Source organism: Helianthus annuus, chromosome 9 (assembly GCF_002127325.2).
Source record: "Helianthus annuus cultivar XRQ/B chromosome 9, HanXRQr2.0-SUNRISE, whole genome shotgun sequence".
NCBI lineage: Eukaryota > Viridiplantae > Streptophyta > Magnoliopsida > Asterales > Asteraceae > Helianthus > Helianthus annuus.
Genome location: NC_035441.2, coordinates 185,352,192 through 185,378,607, shown reverse-complemented (window position 1 = coordinate 185,378,607; position 26,416 = coordinate 185,352,192). Strand labels below are relative to the sequence as shown.

General features: G+C 32.2%; 3 protein-coding genes and 1 long non-coding RNA gene across 6 annotated transcripts; 3 read left to right on the top strand and 1 right to left on the bottom strand.

Moving 5' to 3' along the window:
- Positions 1-21: 21 nt before the first annotated feature.
- Positions 22-1,305, top strand: LOC110880108 (pyridoxal 5'-phosphate synthase-like subunit PDX1.2). Its single transcript, XM_022128672.2, has one exon. It carries the CDS (start codon positions 183-185, stop codon positions 1,020-1,022), a length of 840 nt encoding a protein of 279 aa, XP_021984364.1. The 5' UTR covers positions 22-182; the 3' UTR covers positions 1,023-1,305.
- Positions 1,266-3,285, bottom strand: LOC110880107 (mitochondrial arginine transporter BAC2). Its single transcript, XM_022128671.2, has 2 exons — positions 2,750-3,285; positions 1,266-2,030 (listed from the first exon to the last, which is right to left on the bottom strand). Exons 1-2 carry the CDS (start codon positions 2,981-2,983, stop codon positions 1,338-1,340), a joined length of 927 nt encoding a protein of 308 aa, XP_021984363.1. The 5' UTR covers positions 2,984-3,285; the 3' UTR covers positions 1,266-1,337.
- Positions 3,286-12,668: 9,383 nt separating this feature from the next.
- Positions 12,669-13,364, top strand: LOC110875109. Its single transcript, XR_002556517.2, has 2 exons — positions 12,669-12,977; positions 13,066-13,364. It is a non-coding gene; the product is annotated as an uncharacterized LOC110875109 (long non-coding RNA).
- Positions 13,365-19,040: 5,676 nt separating this feature from the next.
- Positions 19,041-21,159, top strand: LOC110880109 (tRNA (guanine-N(7)-)-methyltransferase). Of its 3 annotated transcripts, XM_035978016.1 has the most exons (3): positions 19,042-19,175; positions 19,570-20,327; positions 20,979-21,159. In XM_035978016.1, the coding sequence occupies exon 2, from the start codon at positions 19,571-19,573 to the stop codon at positions 20,324-20,326; it is 756 nt and encodes a 251-aa protein (XP_035833909.1). In that variant the 5' UTR covers positions 19,042-19,175; position 19,570; the 3' UTR covers position 20,327; positions 20,979-21,159. The 3 variants fall into 3 exon arrangements, with proteins under 3 accessions (XP_021984366.1, XP_035833909.1, XP_021984365.1); XM_022128674.2 differs by lacking the exon at positions 20,979-21,159 and having other exon boundaries at positions 19,041-19,153; positions 19,570-20,466; XM_022128673.2 differs by lacking the exon at positions 20,979-21,159 and having other exon boundaries at positions 19,570-20,466.
- Positions 21,160-26,416: the final 5,257 nt, after the last annotated feature.

The window sequence follows — 26,416 nt, the reverse complement described above, 5'->3', positions numbered from 1 at the left end:
ATTAGTTATCTCAATTATGGGAATCATACACAGATTCCCAAAAAGATGCCACCAGCGAACACTGGCGGAAGTTTCCACCTTCCCTGACTCCACATCCTCCACAACTACAAAGATTCCCATAACACCAAACTTCAATAACACCAATTCTTCTTTCAGACATTTCATCAAACACCTCCCACACAATGTCCACCAACTCTACACTCACCCTCTACACCACCACCGTCTCCAACCTCACCAAAACAGACCCAAACCCCTTCTCCACCAAAGTCAAACTCGCCCAACAACTCACCGGCGGCGCAATCATCCACGTCACCACCGTTGACCAAGCCAAAATCGCCGAATCCGCCGGAGCTTCTTGCATAACCGTATCCGACCCATCACGAATGCCCGATCCATCCCTCATCAAACAAATCCAAGCCTCTGTTCCCATCCCCGTGATGGCCAAAGCCCGAGTGGGTCACTTCGTTGAAGCCCAGATCCTCGAAGCTGTTGGTGTTGACTACATTGATGAAAATGAGCTTCTTGAAGCTGCTGACGTCAGCAATCATATAAACAAACATAACTTTAGGGTTCCGTTTGTGTGTGGGTGTAGTAATCTGGGTGAGGGATTGATGAGAGTGAGAGAAGGTGCTGCAATGATTAGAACACAAGGAAACACGTTCGTTAATACAGTGAGAAATGTGAGAAATGTTATGGGGAAAATTAGGGTTTTGAGTAATATGGATGAAGATGAGGTGTTTAATTTTGCTAAAGAGATTTGTGCGCCTTATGATGTTGTGGCGCAGGTTAAGCAGTTGGGTAGACTGCCTGTTGTGCATTTTGCTTCCGGTGGGATCGTTACGGTTGCGGATGCTGCTATGATGATGCAGTTGGGGTGTGATGGTGTGTTTGTCGATTCGGATGTTTTCGAGTATTCGGATGCTTATGAACGTGTTCGAGCGATCGTTCAAGCTGTTAGGAATTATAACGATGTTGATATGTTGACGGGGCTTAACCTTAGAGGCGCGGAAGGTAGTTACTGAAATTAGAGTGTTGCTATACGTACACAATGTTATATATCATACGGGCCGTATAACTTTTGCAGACCAGTTTCATGTCACGTATGTCGGCTTTAGTTAAGTTATACATGTTGTATTAGGTTATACGGGCCGTATACGGGCCGTATGCTATATAAAAAATGCTATACGGGCCGTATGACCTGTCAGTGGTATTATGGTATTATGTTATACGGGTCGTATGACTTGTCAAGTAGTGTTCATATAGCCTTTCTTGAATTTTTTACATTAACTATAACTTTGAATTACACTTTCAACATCATATCTTTGATGCAAATTTGTTTATATAGGAGTATCTGTTTGAAGGGCGTTCGTATCGCCATTGTTGTTGAAAAACACCCGTAACGCCGTTTCATAAGCCGTGAAAATGGCTCCGTTAACCACAAAAGCTCTACAAACCGCGGTTCCCAATCCTCTAAACAGCACACCGTATCCATCATTCGTGACACTTTTCTTGAAACAATCGATAATCCCGTTATACTTTACTATAGAATCAGGCGTTTGCGCTTGAATTCTAGTTTTAACAACGTCTAACGGGTAGCAACAGACCCAACTAGCAACACCTGCAAGACCACCGGCGACAAGCATCGTGTTAAAGCTTTCTTGACCACTTTTCCGACAGCCCGGATGAAGTTTTTCTCTCATGAACTCGTACGTCCAAAAGTAGAAACCATGTGATGGTGCGTCGCGTAACGCAGTGATTGTTAATCCTCTGTACATTCCTCGCCAACCCTCGGTTGTTATTATGCTTCTTGCAACACTTAAGGGACCTTTTTCCATGTGTTTATGTTGGATTCGGGTTTGTAATTGTAACCGGATCTTGATTAGTTCAATTGGGGAAAGCATTAGGCTTTGTAAGGCCCCTGCACCTACTCCACCTAGAGCAGCACCTTTGTAAGACGGGGGTTCGTTTGCGCAAGTAGACGAGTCAAACGATCGCGACAAGATTGCGTAGATTTGAAAAACCATCGCATTCTGCAGCAAAAGATTTGTTAAGTAGTTGTATGAAACACAATAATTAGGTAATTTAGAGGCTTATGCTAAGTAAGGGGACCCCCCCCCCCCTACTAAATATCGCGAAGGGATATCGGTTATTTTAATATCATGCAGGATTTATATATATATAGCAATTTAACGCTAACAATTCAGTATACTCTCCTACCATTAACAAAATAATCTTTTGCAACTTGCATAACACTAACAATTGTAGCAAGTTGGAACTGGTTAAGACTTAAAACACTAATAGTAGCAATAAGAAGAAACACAAATGGTAGAACTCAGAAGAAAAGTACTGACATCGGGAAAATTGGTGATATATCGGTCACTATCGCTGATAATATCGCTATCGATATTCTGACCGATATTTTACATGGGCACCGATAACCTATATATCACTGAATTAACTGCATAGAAATAAGTCACATCATCTCAGTACTTTTTCTCATATAGGGTATGTTAAGCATACTGGAGGGGTACGTTTAGCCTCAATCTATTTAAAATCGGTTGATTCCAAAGATGCGAACCTCAATCTATTTAAGGATGCGGACATCAGGTCTAAGTTGGCCCGACACCCTGGAGTGTCTGGACCCACACATGTGGAAGCCTCGTGCATCGGGTTCGCCATTTAAAAAAAAGATAATTGAATGACAATCTAATTAAATTAAGAACATGTAACTGAAAACAAGAATAATAACCTGGAAGGTAACAGAAGCAAGAGGGGCAGCCATGCCTCTGTAAAGAGCAAAAGGTCCTTCTTTGGCTACAACATTCTTAAGGATGCTAAAAGCCGAACCGGCAGGCGAGCTTTGTTGCCGAACTCTGATACTATCAAGCGGGTATCCCGCCATGATCCCAGCAATCCCACCACACCCTCCAGCCACAAACTCCTTGCCCCAACTGCTTGCAAGAAACTCTGGCCAGAAATCCATTCTCTTATAAAATCTTGTCTTAATATAAACTAGGAATATAAAAAGAATGAAATCAGAGAAACCCTTTTGGTATCATGCAAGATCCGACCCGGGATATTCTGATCCTTTATGAAATCCACGATAGATGCAGATAGGCCTCAAACCTAACAATAATGGGATTCTCTTTCTATCTCTCTCTTTGAAATATTATGAATTAAAAAAAAGATATCCATATTAGAAGAGAATTTTAATGTCTTTATGTGTTTGTTTTCCTGAAAAAGAGTATGAAAAGGACATAAGAAGAGTTCATGTGACTGAAGTAAATAGAAAGAAGAAATTAGGGATTTATTAGTTGGTTAGAAGCATGTTTTTCTTGTATATTACAAAAGCCAAGAGATTTGGAAAAGGGATGATGAAAGCACCTACACACGTTATTTTGTTGGTTACTGGACGTGGCTTATCATTATTAAATCAAAAACTGTTACAAGAAAAACGACGAAGTTTGGCTTCAAGGTGGGTCATTATCTTGAAATATTTATCGATTAAATTTAAGAAAAAAGTTATGATTACTTCATCTCATTCCATATTCCATAATAAAATATATAAGTCATAAATGTTAAATATTATGAACAATTTCATTTTAAGGTGCAAGTATTGCTTTTTCACGAAGTTTGGCTTTAATAAACGATGAAAATCTAAAGAAAAAATTATGATTACTTCATCTCATCCCATAAAATATATTTTAGGAATGGAATTTATGGCTCTCTTATTTTATAACTTTAAACGTTTGAATGTTGTTGGTTTTTTTTTTTTTTTTTTTTTTTTTTTTTTTGATGAGGTATTTGGTTTGGTTTTAAGATAATGGAGATTAAAGTAAAGTGGTTTGATGACTCGATTCCAAGGTTTCTTATTTTATTATTTGCACGTTATCATTATCCAACCAAATATATAAATCAAATTAAAGTTTTCCATGACAATTTTCTTATAATAAATCAAATTAAAGTTTTCCATGACAATTTTTAAAATATAATAATGGATTCTGTAGGACATCTATATTTCTATAATGGAGCACCTTAGATTTATATGACATTATCGTATGACATGTGTCACATAATTAGAATTATTGATGTCACAATTTTGTTAAATCGAGTGGTAAATTTTAATATAAAAAATTTGCTTCGAAACGTTAGCACAAAAATTTATAAAATTTGCATGTGTTCTGTAAAGGAAGACTCAAGATACTTTTTACGAATAGTCATCTGAAATGGATTACGTTTTGAGTTAAACGATCTTATCAATCTAGGATGGTGATCTTCCAGTTCCGTCAATTCAAGTTGTTTGACCATGACATCATATGAATACTTTGACTCAATGGCCTTCTTACAAGAAATAGAGAATGACAATAATAATTCAAGTGTGGAATTCAATCTATCTATCTTTAAAATTAACAGAAGTGTTCATACAGAAGTGTTCATACACCCCGCCATCTTAGGTATCGCGTTTTTCTCTTCTTCTGTGAAAGCTTATCTGCTTTTTCTTCTTTTTCTAATTCTGTCTACTTGGTTCTTAGTGTTTGTTTTGTACACAGATTCTCTTATAACCAATCAAGACTCCAAAAGCTTGGCTCAAGATACCTCCAAAGACTTCAAATATCTAAGTATTTCCAAAAATACATTTAAAGAGAGAATGAAGCAACACGTTAGCATGACAAAAAAACGCATAATTCCTAAGGTTTGGTATCCATCATTCCTAAATCCAAGGGGGGTCGATCCCCAACCCCATTTTTTGTTGATCTCTACCCTTACGTAAACCTAATTACCAAGCTCTTCAATCATCGTCACTCGTTCAATTCAAGCCCACTAACGAAGTTGCAGCCAAATGCAACATAGGAAGTCAAACGACCGAGACAAAATCCAAGCCACATCAGAATAAATAAGAAACGCAAGTAAGCTAAAAAGCGACCCTCAAAGTCGGTGACAACCCAAAACAAAGCTTCTTTTTTTTTCTTGTCACTTTTAAGAGTTGGTTTCTAGAATTGCATCTTCATAAAACTTGTTTAGTGGGTAAGAGAGTTCATTTGTTCTATAAATCTCGCATCTCTTGCTTATATAAGTGATGTGAGACAAGTCGTTTATTTCAATGGTTTGTACCTATTAGAGCATCTTTAATTATTTAAGCTAAACTTAAATTGCATTATGATGAAAGAAACCAATTTAGTGTAAATTTATAATGTCAATATCATGGAAAATTAAGTAATCCACTTCTACATCGATTCTCTGCTTATCTTTTTAAAAGCAACCTTAAATTATTTGGAAATTAACGTAATAAAAATTATAACTAAGGGTGAAGGGTGTCGTTCTAGTTTTCCCCGTTTTTTCTGTGTGACACATCAACGCCACATCAGTTTTTTCTAGTTCTCCCCAGATTTCCCCAGATTGCGCGGTGTCGTTCCAAATTTCCCCAAAACCAAATTATTTTAATTTAGTTTAAACTTTAAAACAATTTATATATTTAAATGTTTTAAATATAAATTTAAATAAAAGATATATAAACAAAAAAATAAATCAAATTTTAATATATTTTAGTTATAAATTAAAATAAACGATATATTTTATATATATAGTTTAAAATAAAAGATATATTGTAAATATAAATAAAATTAAAGATATATAAACAAAAAATAAATCAAATTTCAATATATTTTTAGTTATAAATTAAAATAAATAATATGTTTTAAATATAAATTAAAATAATAGATAATCATTAACAAAAAAAAAAAACGGCAACTTCTCCTTCCTTCTTAGTGTTCTTCACACCTACAAAAACAAAAGAGAAACTCACACGCAAATGAAATTCATACACCACTTCCCCAGAATCAATGTCGATTCCCCATTTGGCGGGTTTTTTTCACCAGGTTCAAAGGCGGTGTTCCCAGATAGATCACAAACTGGTAAAATAATAGGAAAAGTGGATGGTTTTAAACTTTTGTGAGGGTGGTTTTTATATTATACAAAGTGGTTGTGAATGGAGGAAACAGAAAATATTACTATTTATCTGTATATTTGAGTGAACATTGTTCACCCTTTATATTTTTTTAAATATATTTTGAAAATGTTTGTGAGTGGATGAGAGAGAAAAAATAATAATAAAGATATAAAAAGATATTATTTAATTTAAAAAAGAAAGAAAATATATATGAGAGAGAAAATATAGTTGTTTTACTGTAATTATAGGGTGGAAATGGTGGAAGGGATGTGTAGAGGTAACAAACCCGATCTGTACCCGAGCCCGAACCATACCCGATCAATACCCGAACTCGAACCATACCCGACCAATACCCGAACCCTACCCAGGCCCATAAATAAGGTATTCTAATACCCGGGTATTAAAAAAACCCGAATCCGAACTCTACCCGAACCCGGGTACACAGGGTATAGATTTTCTGGCCAAAACCCGGACCCGGACCCAAACCCGACCCGGGTATGACCAATACCCGAAAAGTTAAAACCCGGTCATACCCGTACCCGGGTATATACCCGAACCGGGTATTAGGAAAAAAAACCCGGTTTGTGCACCTCTAGGGATGTGAATGCTCTAATGTGTTAAGGTAGAACACTTGGAAACAGATTATAAGGTTGGGCCGTCTGTTGGGTTGATGTAACGGGCTGGTTGTGGTAGTGGGCCGTATAAGTTTATTGACCGAATCTTGATCGATTGTGCAACCAACTCTTTCCAAAACTCGTGTTTCATAATTCATCTTGAGTTCTTTATTTATTTGTTTCACGATTAACCTTTTTAGTGGTCAATATAGTTATATTGCTAATAATAGTCGTATTTTTAATATGCTTGTTTTGTAGTTTTGTTCTTTAATTTTTATAAATTACTGATTTGGTTCTCACTGTATGCTAAATCGTAACACGTTTGGTCCATATAATTAACAAATGTTAAAAAGAAGTTAAGTCGTCGTTTTACCCTTAAACTTAAGGGAAAAAAAGGCCAGATACAAAATATAACTGCCCTCCAATCCCCTTCCTCAGAAGCCTTCTCTACTCTGTCAGCGTCCCCTCCATTGCTCATCAACCCCTTTCTCTAAGTAACACCTCCCGACGCAGCCACACCACTCACTTTCATTCTCATGATCTATATGGGGCATGTTCTTTCAACCCCCTAGAGAGAGACCCATAAACTTAGATTGAAATTATTCTAACTAAAAACTTTGTCTTTTAAATACATTTTTGCGCTAATAGTTCGGTAGCGTCAATATGATCAATCTCATTTTATCAACTAGGGATCAAGCTTTCGTCTCATATCGGTATCAAATATCGTTTTTCTTAAAAACATTATAAATGAAGATAGTTGCGGAAAAAATACACTTTATGGGTCAGAAAACAACAATTACAATGTTATATGTGTGTTCCTGAAGATGATAATTTTAGTAAGAGTTATGTGTTGAAATAAAAAAAAAACAAAACTTTCTTACTATAGAGTTTATCCTTAGATGGTGGATGTGAAGAAATTATGCTAAAACTTTGTTTTATTTGATTTAAAATATGTATATATGCTCAGAAATACACATATAATGCTTAGTATGTACCTTATACATATACCTATAACTCATTGGTCTAGTTGTATAATGTATGTCTCACACAAAAATAGTATGAATTTAATCTTTACAAGTACAAGATTACTAAGAACCTTGTATGATTTAGAATAAAAAGTGAGAATCTATCAAATATAACTCACTAGAAAAATTCATTGATTCGTTACTAGATACAAACATATGATCTATATATAAAACATTCAAGAATTCAATATCTACAAACCCCATGAGGGACAATAGTGGTTGACGTCTATTGGGCTAAATGGGCGACAGAGGGAATAGTGCCAAGCAGCTACCTGGCACTCCCCTATTGGCCCAACAAATTTACGATTTTATCCCGTTTTAAAATTACGATTGTTCCATCAGTTCAAAATTATGCTTTTGCCCCCAATTAAAAATAAATTTACGCTTTTGCTCCCAGCTAAATATTTCTATTTTGCCCCCGGTTCAAAAATACGATTTTGCCACGTTCAATTTACAGTTTTGCCATTAGTTTTTTCCCCTTAAAATTACGATTTTGCCATCAGTTCAAAATTAGGTTTTTACCCCTACTTAAAAATAAATTTACGCTTTTGCTCCCAGCTAAAAAATCCAATTTTGCACTCGGTTCAAAATTACGATTTTGGACCGTATAAATTTATAGTTTTGACATTAGTTTTTTTTCTCACAGCCAAGTTACGATTTTGCCGTCAACTTAAATTTACATCTGGTCCATCGTTTGTGTTTGTTTTGCTGGTGAAATTACAATTTTGCCCCAGTGTAAAATTACAGTCATGCTGGCAGCTGCCTGGCACTCCCCCGTTGGTCCATTTAATTTACGATTTTATCCCTGAATTAAAATTATGATTCGCCCTCAGTTAAAAATTACGTTTTTCCTATCGTTTTAGTTTTTTTTTTTTTTCAAAACTATAAAGGTTTTTTGTTTTAATTAGTTGACTCGATTTAATTTTTTTCGTGTCAAGGAGCTGCCTAACACTGGCTCATTAGTCCTGAAAAATTACAATTTTACCCTGAGCCCGAAATTACAGTCTTATCATCGTTTTTGTTTTTTTTTTCTAGCAAAATTATAGTAGTCTTCTTTTAATTGATTGAGAATTATTTGACCATCGCCCCGCAACGCGGGTGGAGCATCAACTAGTTATCTATATATAACAATTTAAGTAGCTTCTTAGCTACAGTATATATAGTACCCTCATTTTTAAATTTAATTACAAAACTACCACTCCCTTGCTTTCCATTTGGGTGGTGGTTGTCTGCTTTTACTGATGTTGCGTGCTGTAACTTTTAGAGAGAAGTGGATGGTGGGTGATGACTTATCATAGTATTTAAGAAACTAAATATTTAATATCAAATAACTTTTATTTTTTTTTAAAAGATCATATTAATTAATCAAATTAGTGGTATTTATCTCTTTTAAACTATATCTATGACTTACGCATTGCTGTGTAAAGTTGAGTTTGTCTACGTTTTACACTAGGTCGTGGTATAAATTTGTATGTCTTTACATTCGTTTCATGTCATGTGGCGCTATGAATTCGCGTTTTGCTTTAAGATTTTTTCCGATCTTGATTGTCGTTTGCTTTGCTTACCACTTATTATGATTTACGACCCCGCAACGCAGGGTTTAAAGACTAGTTAGAAATATTAGTATTATATATATATATATATATATATTGTTTCAAGGAATGATGAATAGTAACTTTATTTTTATAATATATATAGTTTTTTATTATTTTATTATTTTATTATTATTTAATATATTATAATAGTTTATTATTATATTTGTTTTTAATAACATATTTTTCTTTTTTTTAAACATATATTTCCTTTACCTTTTTTTAACAATTGTTTTTTTCTTTTTTTAACATATATTAATTTATCGATTAATTTGATACTTCTTTAACAAGTTACGTTTATAATTTTTTCCTAAAAACTTAAGTACGTAGTTATGCTTGATTTCTTTCCCTAACATTCCGTTATAAGTTTTGTTAAAAACGAGGTTATACTTAAAATAAAGTATTTATTTGGTATCATAAAACAGTACGATGATAAACTAAATCGTTCTAATGGTTTGACTTTCTAAACAACATGCTTTATTTTCAAATCACGTTTGTTTTACATTATCATTTACTCGGTTTCGTCGCAATGCGCGATATGAAAAAAAAAACTAGTATTACAATAAAACCATTTAAATCAAAACACTATTACATGTGTCTATCAACTTTGAAAATAAATTTAGGTATGAAGTTCTAAAAATGTGTAATGAATTTTTGTAAAAGTGATTGGTCACTAGATTAATAGCTTGATTGTTACTTAAGTGTCAACGCTCCACATTGATGTGTTTCTTTCTAGTGCTGACTACCGAGTATGAGTAGAGCAATTAGGTATAAAAAAAAGTAAAACTGGACCCTATTTGATTTCAAATTTACGTTAACCTAATTCAATCCGGTTAAAAAGTGTTTTGGTAAGGCAACTCGATAAAACTAAACTCCCGCTTTATAGACATACAGACACATGCAACCCGAAGAATAGAAACGCTAGTGAAAAACAGTAATTGTATCTGCTTGTGGACACATACATACATGCATGCATGCATGCATGCATGCATGCATGCATGCATGCATGCATGCATGCATGCATGCATACATACATACATACATACATACATACATACATACATACATACATACATACATACATACATACATACATACATACATACATACATACATACATACATACATACATACATACATACATACATACATACATACGTACGTACGTACGTACGTACATGCATACATTCATATACATATATATATATATATATATACATAAAAATATAGAGTTAAATACACATATAGTCCTTGTGGTTTATTGAAAGTAATGTCTTTGAGTACTAACTTATTTTTTTAACAAGTTTAGGTTCTATGGTTTCGATTTTGTAACACCTTTGAATATTAAGGCTAACTTCCGTTAGTTTTTCTGCTAAATCAACATAAAATGACTAAAATACCCTTATATAACTTTATGTTAGTACTCAAAGATGTTACTTTCAATAAAACACAAGGACTATCAGCATAATTAACTCTAAAAAGTATAAAAACTCATTATATTTGTAAAAAACATATTATAAAACATGCAACATAAAAATATTTAATAATTATATTCCTAAAATTAATCTATATTACCTAATGTCTATTAGAATTACGTTGTCAAAAAATGATCCTTACTTCAAATATAATCTAATTGTATTTATGTTTAGATAAGATATCCATACTTTTGTAACTTCTTTATAAAAAAAAAAATAAAGCTTTTTCAATTTTGTAATTATTTTGTGCAAAATTTTCAATATAAAATGTTTAGATTTATATTTGTCACATAATGTTGCGTTTAATTCATGTTACAAATAGGTTAACTTTATATTATTTATAAAGTATACTTTGTAATCGTTTTATGTAAAAAGAATATGTTTAATATATATCTGGCATTAAATATAAAAGTTACTTTTTAATGATTAAATTTATAATGTTTAATATAGGTTACACAAACTTATTTAACCATTATATAAAAATTAAATGTTTTTCAAATATTAGTTACAATTCATTTGTAACTTTTTATGTAAAATATAAAAAGCAAATGTTTTTCAAATATTAGTTACAATTCTTTTGTAACTTTTTATGTAAAATTGAAAAGTAAATGTTTTTTAAATATTAGTTACTATCCATTTGTAACGTTTTATGTAGAAAAACATTTATTACACATTTGACATTAAATAAAAAGTAAGTTTATGAAATAATATTTAACATTTATTATACAAACTATTTAATAAAAAAATAAAGCGTCAATATATTTTAATATCAATTACTTATTCATTAATTTTTCTAGAATATCAATGGAATCCAAAAAATAATTTTGTTTCTGATCTTATTTATTTATGTCAAATTATCATTAAACTCGTTTATTACACGAGTCTCTAACCTGGTATAATATAATATTATTAACACGACAAAAAATAACTTTCTTTCGAATGTTATTTATTTTTGTTGAATAAACAATAAGCTCGTGTAAGACACGGGTCGATAACTTATCTAAACATAAATACATTTAGATTATATTTGAAGTAAAGGTCATCTTTTGACAACGTAATTCCAATAGACATTTGGTAATATATATATATATTAATTTAGGAATATAATTATTGAATATGTTATGTAGTATATTTTATAATTTTTTTTACAAATGTAATGAGTTTTTATATTTTTTAGAGTTAATTACACAGATAGTCTTTGTGGTTTATTAAAGTAACATCTTTGAGTACTAACAGAGAGTTATATAACGGTATTTTAGTCATTTTATGTTGATTTAACATAAAAACTAACAGAAGTTAGCCTTAATACTTAAAGGTGTACAAAATCGAAACCATGAAACCTGAACCTGTTAAAAAAATAAGTTAGTACTCAAAGACGTTATTTTCAATAAACTATAAAGACCATCTATGTAATTAACTCTAAAAATACATTTAAAAGTTATTTGCCTACATACATAACTAAAAAAATATTTTAAAAGTTATTTGCTTTGGAATCAGAGGTTAACGAGCCCACAAGATTTACCCTCTACCTCAAAACCATCAACTTGGTTAATGCCTTTTCAAATTTATTCAACAACCTCAAGCACCACACTAGAAACACAAGGTATTCCAAAAGCTGTCTTCAAGAAAGAAACTCCTTGTTTGAAAAGACAATTTTAACCCTCAAAACATTCGATAGCAACATTGTCTTCGTTTGACAAATGGAATATTTGCAACAAATTCAACAAAATGTACATGCATTCCCTATAACATTATTACATGTTGAATTTAAAACATTAAATGTTCACATAACCGAATGAGACAAGGGTATAACCGTATAAATGTCTTTTGAGTTAGGTTTATTTATTTTAAAAGATCTATTTATGGAGTCATATTTTTAAATATTTGGTTCAAGATTGAGTTTTTATTTAGTTTCCTATTTAAATGTTAAGGTTTCTTGTTTTCTAAGATGTTTGGTTAGTATAAATAGATGGTTACAGTCATTACAATTCATACGCTTTCGTTTATAACAAAAAGAGTCGAGTTCTCTCAACCTTGTGTCTTGGTGTCGTTTCTGTTTTAACCGATCCGGGCCATTATAATAAATAGTATCTACACATTTATACAAATTGTCATTGTCAAAATTGAGGGGTGTCTAGTTTAGTTTGGTCTGGTGTTCGTTAACTCCAAAGACTTGAGCCCAATGTTTTGGTTTGTACGTATATATAGTTGATTAATTTCTCTCTTGGGATTCTCCATTGTCTCCAGCAACACCATTTATACCACCATCAACATCTCTTTCAACCAACACAGAAAACGACGCCGTACCTGTTCAAATCGCCATGGTAAGTTAATATATGTATATTATATATGTTATATTGTTATTCATCTCATTGTGCTAGCACTTGGATAACTGAATTTGTAAGCATGCAGGGTATGAGAGGATTATTGTTGGGGTCAGTAGCAAGACAAGTGAATGCAATGGCGATTCATCCGGCGGCCACGGTGACTACCATACTCCACTACAGTAGTCTTCTACCGCGCGATCTCACCGTCGATTTAGAGAGAAGAAGATTGATCCGTCATGAGTTGCTCAATCGACATAACTTTTTGTTTAGAATTATTGTCAGCATTTTGACATGCTTCTGGTAGCTAATTTGACCAAATATGCTGTGTTTTGAGGTGTGTAATTAGTGTTTTTTTCTAATACAAGAGTCTAAAGAATCTAATCTTCTTCTTCTTTTTTTTTTAACAATATACGGTTAAGATGTCGCTAATCGGGTCAGTAGTTAGTATCAGTAAAGAATCTAATCTAATGTACTTTTAATTCTACGGTTTATCATGGGACTCAAACACTTAAATCGGCAGAAAGTTTTGGGGGGAGACATGTTTTAGACGGCTGGATGTTGTGTAATTAGTTATTGTTTAATTTTTTTTTTTTAACGGCAGATTTGTATCACTGATGGACCACTGGAGTATAATCGTGCCACACTGGAGTATAATCGTGCCACGAGCGGAACCTACTTTTAATTCTATGGTAGTGTTTATTTTGAGACTCGAACCGTTGATCTGGAGGGACATCGTTTTAAACATGTGAATGGAGTGGAATTATTCTCGAGTCATTAGAATTGTGCTTTAAAACATTTATTTACTTTCAATTGGGCGATCTTTGACTATATCATCTAGTTATGTCTCTTAAAACGGGGTCTCATATTAAAATTTGAGCGATGAGAATATTTTAGAATATTTGGTATAAATTAGAGGGGGTAAGATTTGCCGTTAAAAAAACATATATTAATTTATTTATTTATTTATTATACATATTAAACTAAACTTGTGATGAACAGTAAATAACAAATTTTTAATATTTATTTGCTATTTTTAATAATAAATAGTGTTTTAAGTATTTTTATTTTTTATTAGTAATATCTTATTCATTATTTAGTTTTCTTTTTAGTGTTAAGTTTAACAAAAATTCCATATGTATGTTTATTTATTTTTTTTTTACATTTCAAGTTATTTGCCCACGCGTTATGATGGTATGTTACCACGTGCATTAGATCGAAATCGGTTCGGTTCGTTACTGTACCAAAAAGATACATATATTTCGTATAGAAATCAATACATGTTTTACATGGCCGAAAACGATAAAAACAAACACCGGTACTAGCATCTAAGTTATTCGTACGACACCGATCGGTTTAGAGTGTCACGGTACTGGTAACGTTATTGACGTTCGGCATGGTAGGGTAGCAATACAATGTCAGTTTATAAGTTTATAGAAAGAAAAAATATATAAATAAACTCCTAAACCGAAAATGATGTTCTTCGGTTGGGTACAATATTGTATCAATACGGTGTCAATTAATCGGAAAGAAAATGAAAATAAATAAATGTTGGTACTGATACAGATGTTGTTTAGTCGGTTCCGGTTCGGTTTGGTATGATTACGGCACAATATTCGTTATCAAAAAAAATTATATCGCAATGTTGAAAAAAAAAAAAAACATAAAACGCAAACCAATCGAATCGATATTAATCGAACAGCATAGGTCCCGGTACCGATATTCATTTTTTTGTTTTTTGTTTTCGAACGATGTAAGGTTTTCTGTTTTGATCACTATAGGCTATTGTGAGTACAAGTACAAGTACTGTAACGAAACGAACAAATACCGACTAAACTCTCGCCGCGAAGCGCGAAAGGAATCTTACTAGTTTGAAGATTAATTTAGGGTGAGGATGAATAGCGTTTGATATTTTTACGTGAATTGTAATAATATTTTAAATAACATTGTAATATAAATTTTATTGAAAATATTTATTTTTTGCTTTCAATAAACGAAATTGTATTGCTATCGTATCGTACTAAACAAGATACCAGCATTCATTTCTATGGTTTTTTTGTTTCGAATTATTCATCTATACAACTCTATTTGCGCTGATCAATGGATATCGGTAACAATACTGTGACGATCTGAACCGATCGATATTGTCGAATAACATTAGTATCGGTACGACGGTACCGGTGTTCGTTTTTATCATTTTTTTGTCAATGTAAAACACGTGTTGATTTCTGTGCTGAGTACAAATATCGTACAGGTACTATTACGAATCGAATTAAAACCAATATTACGAATCGAATTAAAACCAATCAAATGGCCGCAATAACGTACTGCGACAACACACAGGGAAATGACCAAATTAGATTTTATATTAAATTGCTTTGTAAGAACTAGGACCAATTAAATCTAATACAATTGCACCACCAATAGTTTGTTTTCTGCTTTATATTTGAGAAATCAAAGAAACATGCATTATATGTTACAATTTACACTAGGACATAACAACCCGGGATGGTGGCTCATATCGTGCTTTTTTTTCGGGTTTTAATGTAGCACCTCAATCTAGATATAAGGATGATGTGTCATAGTCAATGGTGGATTCAGGATTTAATTTCAATGGGTTCCTTTTGGTAAATTCTCTTTAGTTCACACTAATTTTTTCTAAATTCTATAAGATTCTCACTAATTTTTTTCATTTTTTTTCCAAACACACTGGGTTCCTGGAAACCCACAAATATGGGTTGGATCCGCCCCTGGTCACAGTGGACATGAGATATAATTTCATTTATTAGATTATAAAAGTAATTGGTTATAAGCTGGTAGATAGTTCATAGCCCAAATGCCAAAATACATACACACATCTTCATATAGCATATCCTATGGTGTATTCTTCTCTTTTCACCCTGTCTAAATTAACAAGTGAACCTGCGTGGAAATAAAGTTTACGAAAGGAACCGAATGCCTAGAACGGAATACCATGAACTGATCTCTTTGTCACGCGAGGAGCTAGAGAGCTTAGGGTAACAGATCTCGGTCAATCAGAAACATTATTCCATATAACAGTAAACAGTAACATATGACAATAGATATCGGAACATGTGACAATGAGTGCGATAAATCCATAACCTATTGCATCTTATATATCAAATAACTATTAGAGCAAGAAACGGATGGGCGGTCAATCGAATTGAATTGCCAAAGACGTTAGGAGTTCCAAGGAAGCGATAATCAAAGAGACTTATAACTAATTAAATCAAATAATATAACAAAAGAAATGGGTAAGGATCCCTACGTTAACCGTTGATAAGTTGCCTTAAACAGGTAAGTAATAAGCGTGTATGTATATTCAAGTCACCCTACGTTGGGTTTATATATATCATAAGGTCACGTTCGGATTGTAAAAGACTTACTCTCATATCCTTTGTATCTCCCATTTTATAGTCCTAAGTCTTATATTCGTATTTATAATAAAACTCATTTATTTTAATTTAGTGGATTCACCAATCGTTTATATGTTGTGCTTTTCATATTTACGAAAAGGTGATTGTTTGTAAAACAATAATTAAGGTTTAAAAGAATTAATCTATGTTTTAGGTATTTAATAATAGTTATAAAAATCATTTAAGAGGGTTTATAAAAACACTAAATAAAAAAAATATTTATTAATGTTATGCTTGTAAGATTTGAAAATCTGACCTCTAATTAGATATCAATTAACTTCGGACCAGATTATATGTTTGGTAAACCAGCAGGATTTGCAACTCCACTATTTTCTACCCTATAATTTAACTAAAAATTATATTTTTCAAAACTAATCGCTCATTTAAGAAACATTCCACATCTCACCCACCATTTTTTTTATCTTACTCACAATACTTATTTTATTATATTTCTCGTTTTTATACACTTATAATAATCTGATAGAGAATGAATAGTAGCTTTTCATATATAAAAAGTTATTCTAGCAATTTTTCAAATTATAAAAATGCGGTATGGATATGGTGGTTCTAATGTGGAGTGAAAAATGATGATTTTTAGACATTTAGCCTATATAGTGGGTTCCTAGGAACTCACTTGGTTTGAAATTTTTAGTGAGAACCTATATAGAATTTTGTAAATTTTTTAATGAAAACCTATATATTTTTAGTGAAAACTTATATAGAAACCCATTTAAAAAAATTTATGGATTCGTCACTAATTTGATGCAAAATTTTCAAATCAACCACTATCAAGTATTTTGACGTTTCATCTAAACTTTATAAAAACATGTTATTTATTTGCCTATTTAAATCTCCTCAAAATATATATTAAAATGACATTTGGGCCCATGACTCAAGTACTCATTGGACTTATTAAGCCTCTTTCTTTTGACCCACAGGCCACTACGAGCCCATGAATTACCAAACCATTGTTTTATTAGTTATGTCTACATTTACTCTACGTCACTTTCACTGCTATGTAGGTATGATTTCACAAGTTTTTACTATTCATTGCGTGTTAAAATAATATTTAAATTTAAATTATTTAAATTTAAAAAAAAACTATAAAAAGAAAAGTGGTAAAGGGGTAATGTGGAATTATTTAATTAACTTTATGATTTCTTGTCTCTTTCCTTCCTCAAGATCGACATGTAAGTAACATAAAACGATTAGAAAATAACTTTTTCTATTACTATTAACATGTTAATCTTCGTTGGACATATAAAAGATGTACCATCAAATGCTTTTTAAAAGTCTAATCTCCATGTTAGCTCTTCACCACGTTTCTCCAGCTTGTCTTTAGCTTCTCTAAGGGCCCATACTTCAAAAAATTTAAAACTTTTGCATACAAATTATGAGTAGGTTACGCTCCAGTAATAAAAAGAAAATACAACGCTTTACAGAAATAAGAACCTTATCTGAAGAAGGAAGTGAGGATTACAAATGCCATGTTTTACAAGAACCTTATCTGAAGAAGGAAGTGAGGATTAGGGATGAGCATATCGGTATTCGATACCGAACTGATACCGATACCGCCTAATACCGATCCCGAATTTCACCCAAACTAGGTACCGATACCGATACCGAAACATGTCAGTTAGGTATCGGTACGGTACGGTATCGGTATTATACCGTATTTTGAGGGTCGGTATCGGTATAATACCGATACCGTACCGTACCGATACCGAAAACGCCAAAAAGTTGATACCGATCAGGATACCGATCGGTATGGGATCGGTACGGGATCGGTACAGGATCGGTATTCGGTGGCATATGCTCATCCCTAGTGAGGATTACAAATGCCATGTTTTACAAAAAGCAGACGGAGTTGGCAGGTGGTAGGTTTTTTATAATAAAATCTATACTATATAATAAAAGAAACCATTTGAGGGACACATGTCGCTCTATAAGGTGGTCTCAATTTGATAAACTTTTTTTTAAATATTATTTGAGTATGATTATATCTTTTGTTAAAGATAAATTAATCAATTAAAAAACTTAATCTAATAAAATAAAATATGAATTCGGTGGGTGGGAAAAAACAAACTTTATAATTTGAACAAATAAATGTTTTTTTCAACGGTTTCAAAAAAATCAATTTTCAATTAATTTTTTCTTCTAATTTTTTATTTTTAGTTTCTTTCCTTTTGTTTAATTCATTCTATTCTAACTTTGTTGATTCCCTTTCTCTTTATTAATGTTTTTGAATGGCAAATGTCACAATAACATACTACTAAATTACGTCAAATAAATCCTATATATCCCATGTCAAAGCTGAAATGACATTTTTATTAATTTTAATCCATCACTCATTATACTAATTCCAATTTAATAAGCCTTAATGGGGTGTTAAAATTCACACACCATTCCCATCTCTATACATGGATATATTAAGAAAGAGATAGACTAAAAAAGGGTGTGGCATCACAAGTTTTGATCATACATAAAACAAAATTTTGTTGGGTTGTTAAAAAAGTGTCTTAAAATATCGTTTTATAATTGTTAAATCTTCGTTATTAACTATTTGATATTTTATTTACTTAACCCGTGTAATACACGGGGTTATAACCTAGTTAAAATTAAAATAACCCTAAACAAAGCAGCGTCTATCTCCTACCCTGTTCGCTCCTCCATCTTCTAAACCAAACAGGCGACTGACAGATCTTCTTTCATTCTACGATTCAGCAGCATTGAGGGAAGGTAAGGTTCAATCAGCCAGCAGGTAAGCTTCGATTCAGCAGCTTCGATTAGCCAGCCACCATTTCTTCTCTATTATTACATTTGAATTGTTTTTTTTCTTATGGATCGTGTTCGTACCGCGAATTGGATCGGACGAACCAAAACGAAAGCGAATTATGTGACTATGGTGCTGCAGCAGCCTTGGTTTTAAATTGCACGAAGAGCTCTGACAGTTAGGATGTAGGACTTATAATAAATCGTTCAATTTAGGGCTCTCGTAGTTTTTCTAGCTCTATAACACCCTTTTAGTAAAGCCCAACTAGTTTCTTGTTGCTGGTTAGTCAGTCAGTCAGTCACTAAGGCTAGTAGCTTTAATTATACAAATAGTTTGCATTTTCTTTCTTGATAAACCCTAACTTTTCAAAATGTCATTACAGAATGCAATTGGAGGAAAAAGTAGCATCAATCAGCAAATCCACCCGTCTTCCACGAAAACGGTTTTACCGAGCACGAGCTCATAGCAACCCGTTAAGCGATTCCCATTTCCCAGTCCCCACTTCCCCTCTCCATCTAGATTACTCCCTTCACTTTCCCGATTCTCCTCAAGCCAGCTCCTCCGAAAAGAAGATAGAATTTGCAGATATCGGTTGTGGCTTCGGAGGACTTTTGATCAGTCTTGCAACCCTCTTCCCCGATACCCTAATGATCGGAATGGAGTTGAGAGACAAGGTAACAGAATACGTCAAACAACGTATTCTAGCTTTGCGTCTTTCAAACCCCGGCCAATACCAGAATGTATCCGTTGTTAGAACCAATTCCATGAAATACATTCCCAATTACTTTGAAAAAGCACAGCTTTCCAAGATGTTTTTCTTGTTCCCGGACCCGCACTTCAAAGAAAAGAACCATCGTAGGCGTGTGATTAGCCCGTTTTTGTTAGATGAATATGCGTATGCTATTAAGCCTGGTGGGATTATATACACTGTAACTGATGTGGAAGAGCTTGGAGAGTGGATGAAGTCATGTTTGGAAAATCATCCCATGTTCGAATCGCTCAGTGAAGAAGAACTTGAAGCTGATCCGGTGGTGAAGTTGTTGAGTTGTGCAACTGAAGAAGGGCAAAAGGTGTCGAGAAATGGTGGGCAGACTTTCAAAGCAGTTTTTAGGCGTATTATTGTCCTCCTCAAAGATTGAAGTAAGTTTTGTAGTTGTTTAGCGTTTAAATTTATCTTCTTGATTTTGGATTACTATTTTTGGTGACAATTTCTGCTGAAAAGACCTTGTTAGTAAATTTATCGTTATTTGCCCGGAATGAATAAAGGAAATATTAAATAGTTAGTAATGAAGATTTAAGGCTGCTCGGTATGGTGGCGTCGTCACCCCATCCCGCCCCCCTCCGTCTCAGCTCCGTCCCCGTCTTCAACGTCGGAATATCGACGTTGAGGACGATCCAAATGGTGGGCCCCTTCTTCTCTCTCCGGCGTCCTCTCCGTCACCCCATCCCGCCCCCTCCGTCTTCGTCCCGTCGCCGTCTTCACCTCCGTCACCATACCCAACACCCTAAGAATAATGAAACAATGTTTTGAGCAATGTTTTGAGATATGTATGATATATTAACAAAAATAGAGAATACAAACAAGTGAGATAAAGAGAGGTGGGAAAAAGAATCTTGGGCTCATAGAACTGGGACACGTTATGCAACCAGTTACTTTGTTAAAAGATAATGTGTTTTAGAGTATAACATTGTAGAGGTTTGAAACACATGTATTTTGACTGTTTTCTAATTTAACTGTAGTACATAGGGCGGTTAGGCAGTTATATAACGGTGTATTGCATAAAACAACAGATATGATTGGCTGATCTAGATTCGCTTCATCTGTATGGCCGAATTTGCAAAAATGGGCTGAACTTGAAAGAAATTGAGTAGGCCAACGAATGAAGTTCAAACTTCATCTGACAATGAGAAAGAAACTTCACCAAATTTTCATGATCAAAATTTTGTAATGAACATGTAGGATCAAAATTTTCATGCTCTTATATTTTTTAGTCTTTTTATTTTATAAGAAGAATAATGGATTTAATATATGTTGTTTGTGGATTGCCAAGTCGATACAGAGCAGGACTGTACGCAGTGTGTAATTTGAATTGTAAAAGAGCGAAACAAAACAACAGTTTCTTAATTTAATAAGGTTCCGGATTTGTCTTGTTTTGTTTTGTTTTGTTTTGTTTTGTTTTTCTTTTAATAACAGACAACGGTTCTTGTTTTGTTTTCTTTTAATAACAGAGAACGGTTCGATTAATAACGAATAAAAATCGATCGGAAGCCTATGAGATATCTAACAGACTGATTGATGGCTGTTGATATTTGATCCATCAACACTCTTTTATGGGGGTGATACCCCGAAGCACTGTAAGCAAAGCAACGTGAAACATAGTGATTTCATAACCGTAAGATAATAATTGAGAAACAATCAATGGTCATCGGGACTTATTATGAAATAGGGAGAGATAGAGCAAGAGAGACGTGCTCGGAGCAGGGTGTGCAAAAACATCAGAATCCGAATTATCTGAAATTCCGAGCCTCTACTATAAAAAAAAATCTGAAATTTTGGATATTTAAATTTCAGGCTCTCATTTGGATATACTATTAAAAATATTCGGATAATTTAGATACTGAAATATTTTTAGAACATATTAATAATAAAATATTATTTAATTTATTTGGCTTCAGACATGTGAGTAGCGTAGTGTGAACCTAAATTCTAAATCTCCAAACTGATTCCTAACCCATAGTTTTTTCGAACCTAAACCGGTTTCTAGTGTATTAGTTATGAACCAGTTACGTTTTTTATTATTAATTGGATACGGTTATAGGAATTGGTTTTTTACGCCTCTAGCTTGAATTCGTGATCATTAATTTGAAATATATGGTGAAAACTATTTTTTAACTATCTATCATCCCAACCTTCAATTCTGTTATTAGTTAGTGAATTAAGGGTTTTTATTCAATAATAAATATATATGTAGTTTATGTTTAAGGTTTTACTAAACAAGTAAAAGGTTTGTTTAATTCCCATTTAAGCTCTTGTATTTCTAATTTATATCTATAATTATTATGCATGACCAATTTCTATGATAAATAATTAATATATCATGTTAAATGTGATATAAGTATTTATCTATTAGTGGTCTCGAATAGACAATGTATCAACACAAACAATGTCAAACACTTATTGATATAATATAACAAAAAGAAGTCATTCATCACTATTAATAATCAAAAGTGATGTATTTGGATGCCATTATGAACATCTTCTATTTAAAAACATCAATTAGATTAACAAGTCAACTTGGTGGTGTTAAAATGCTTCCCATAACCACCTTTTATCATTACATTAGAAGGGCATAAATGCTGGGGCGGACCCATATTGAACGAGTCGGGATTTCCGGACACTAATGTTTTTAAAAAAATTAGTAGATCCGATATTTTAAATTTATAAGGACCTCATAAATACAATTAGGTGGACATTATAGAAAGAAAAGAAAAGCTGGTGTAGTGGTACACCTCCCTTTTTAACAACAAGAGGTCATGAGTGTAATCCTTGTATAGTCTGTTTTTTCTGGGGTTTTTTTTAATCTAGTTCAAACATCGCTCTAACCCGACACGAACGAGGACCTACTCGAAAATTTTGACGTTTTGTTATGAAAATTTTAAACATCAAAAAAATGGACCCTATTGAAAAAAAATTATGAGTCCGACAAATGTCATTTCGTTGGAATTCATTTACTTGCTCTCTTTTAGCCACACATTTAGCATATAATTCCAAACCTTTTCTAATATAAATTTGTTTAAAGTTATCCATTTTTTTCATAAAAAGCTTATGGATAAACAGGGACGTATATATTCGTTACAATATCATACGTGCAAGCTTTTAGAAAGCATCAAGTTCTTAGCCCATTTCCTTCAATTATGAGCTAAATCATTTAATTTAATACTAGCAGGATATATTCATATATCCTTCAACTAGGTTAGAACCCCGTGTATTACACGGGTTGAATAAATGTAATTTTATATATTAAATAATAAAAAGTTATATCTTTATGAACACCGTATATTGTACGGGTTAAATAAATGTAATTTTATATATTAAACAATAAAAAATAGTTATATCTTTAAAAACCATGTGTATTACACAGATTAAATAAATGTAATTTTGTATACTAAAAACGTCGTATCTTTAAAAACCCGTGTATAATCGGGTTGAATAAATCTACCAAATCATAAAAATATTACATCCTTAAAAACCCTGTATATTACATGTGCTGAATAGATCTAAAAAAGAGTTATATCTTTAAAAATCATGTGTATTACACATATTAAATAAATGCAATTTTTTATATTAAATACTAAAAACGTCGTATCTTTAAAAAACTCGTGTATAGTCGGGTTGAAAAATCTACCAAGTAATAAAAAATTGTATTCTTAAAAACTCCGTGTATTACACGTGTTGAATAAATCTAATTTTACATAGCAAATGATAAAAAGTTATATCTTTAAAAACTTCGTGTATTACACGTGCTATTTAAATGTAACTTTGTATAGTAAATAATAAAAAAAGTTATATTTTTAAAACCCCGCGTTTTACACGAGTTGAATAAATATAATTTTGTATACCAATTAATAAAAAAAGTTATATTTTTAATAAATTAGGATAACATTCAATATTAATTTATTACTTTCTTGTTCGGGTGGTTGCAAAAATTTAGGAATCTACACACTAAATCTAATTTCTCTTAGTTCGGGTTTTGTTTGTTTATTTATTTAATTTAAGGCCTTTCAAAAAAAAATTTATTTAATTTAATATAGAGTTGTTAATTATTAATTAAAAAAGATTAAACTAAAATAATAATTATCTATAAGAGAAGGCCTAATATGATGACAAGTGTCCCTAATATGGTTTCTTTTATTATATAGTATAGATATTATAACTTATAGGTATGAAACGATAGGGAAATCCATGTGATTTAGAGTTTACTAAATTGAAATGTATTGAACTTATACGTATTATATAATCTTTCTATATTAATAAACAAAAATTCTTTTTGGACACGTGTCATTATCTGGTAATTTCTCACTCTTATTTTTTTTTTATCTTTTTTATTAAATAATAATAATAATATTATTAAACATCAATTTAACTAAATCTATTTATCTCTTTTGTTTTTATAATTTGAAAGTGATTTCTTTTTTAACTCTAAAGTTTCAATATTTGGAAATTTAAGTCTAAAGTTTTAATCTTTGATATTTTAACCCCTTTGATTAATTTGATTTTTCACTTCTAATTTAAAAGTTTTCATCTTTTGCAATTTAACTCCTTTAATTTTTTTTTACTTTCAACTCAAAGCTTTTCATCTTTCGCAATTTAATCTCAACACTTTTTTTACTTTCCACTTTAGTCTCTTATATACTTTTCATCTTTCATAAGTTCTCCGTTTAACGTGTCGTTCTAAATTTCCGAGTTAACACGCCGCAACGTGCGTGTGAGGTTCAACGTTTTTTTCATCTATTTTTTTTCCTGTTTGACATGTCCGTCGCAGCGCGTCTATTTTTCCCGTTTGATAGGTCTGTCCCAACGTGCGAGTCAGAGATCGACTTAGTTATTTTTTTTTCTCTATTTTACACATAGGCTCGTGGTCATGTGAGAAACATTTGCCTTTCATCTAACATAATATATAACTAATGAATCCCCGCCGTATTGCGGCGGGTGGTAATTCTAGTTGTGTTATAAGATAAAATGTTTAACAACACCTAGATTTGAAGGTATTGAGTTCAAGTCTTACGAATGACATATTAAATAAATTCATCGTTCCAAAAACAATATATAATTGTGTTATATTTAATCAGATATGCTTAGGGTTAGGATCAAATACAAAGTCTCCTAAAAATAAGATTATGTGCAAAGGGTATCAAACAGGCTCCGATTGACCTCATTCAATCGGCATTGAAACCATCTCATCGAAATATACGATGTGAGATTTTAGGTTTTTGTTTTTAGATATTTAGCTTGTGGATTTTAGACTTTTTGTTTACATCATGTGTCTTTTTATTTGCGTCATTGTGTATTTTCTATATTTGAATCATCGTGTCTTTTTCGCGACTCATTGTGTTTTTTTTCTTCGTCACTGTGCTCTATTTTTCAAGATTTTATGTTCGTGTGCGTTTGTTAAGAAAAGAACTTGTTTGTGTTTGTTAATTTTAGCAACAAACGTTGATGAACACAAATAAGCACAAACTAATGTTTATTAACACAAATGGAAACAAATAAACACAAACAAACGTTCATGAACTGATATATAATATATAATAAACTGACACTTATTAAATATTTATTTGTCGGAATTTTGAATTATTTAAATGAAATATAAAAATTAAAAACACTAATGAACTATTGATATCGAACACAAACAAACACATTTCCGAACGTTCAAGAAGATAAATGAACGAACACGGCCTTTGTTCATGTTCGTTTATTTAACTAAATGAATGAAATTTCCTGTTCATGTTCCGATTGTTTAAAACATTGTGTTATATTTTGTGATCAATTGTGTCTTTGTGCAGTTCTTATCTTTAAGAGTCTTTGTAGAATAATTTTACCCGTATTGATACAAAATTAACATTATCAATTACACTAAATAATTATTGAATGAATAATGGGGTAATTTTATATACACCCTAACAACTTTCATAAGAGTGTAGAGAGTGGTTAGACACTTGAAAGTGGTAAACTTCAAAATCAACCAATGAGAGTGTGTCATGTCATTTAATGAAAAGTGTTTAAACTATGCTCAAAAGTGTTGGCAATGGTTTGACACTTCATGAATTGGTAAACTATTTTTTTTTTTAAAAGAAAAATGTGTGATTGGTTGAGATGACATGGACCCCACCACACACCCTCTCTCTCCCTCTTTCCTTCACCTTCACCGAATCGGTGAAAGTTCACCGATTTCACCCCAAATTCAGTAAACATTATCCTTGGCATTGGGTCACCGATCGACAAATGGCGGTAAACAAGAAGTTTGCCGCTCTACTCCGTATTCCCTAATATCATATTCACAAATTTAAAAATTTAAAAGATAAAAAAGATTTAGTATTAATTATCAAATACACATTCATCCAATCTTACCAAATACACATTCATCCAATCTTATCAAATACACAAAAATATATATCTGAAATGATAATTATTAATGATGCGTAATTTGCCGGTGTTTTACCTAAAGGGC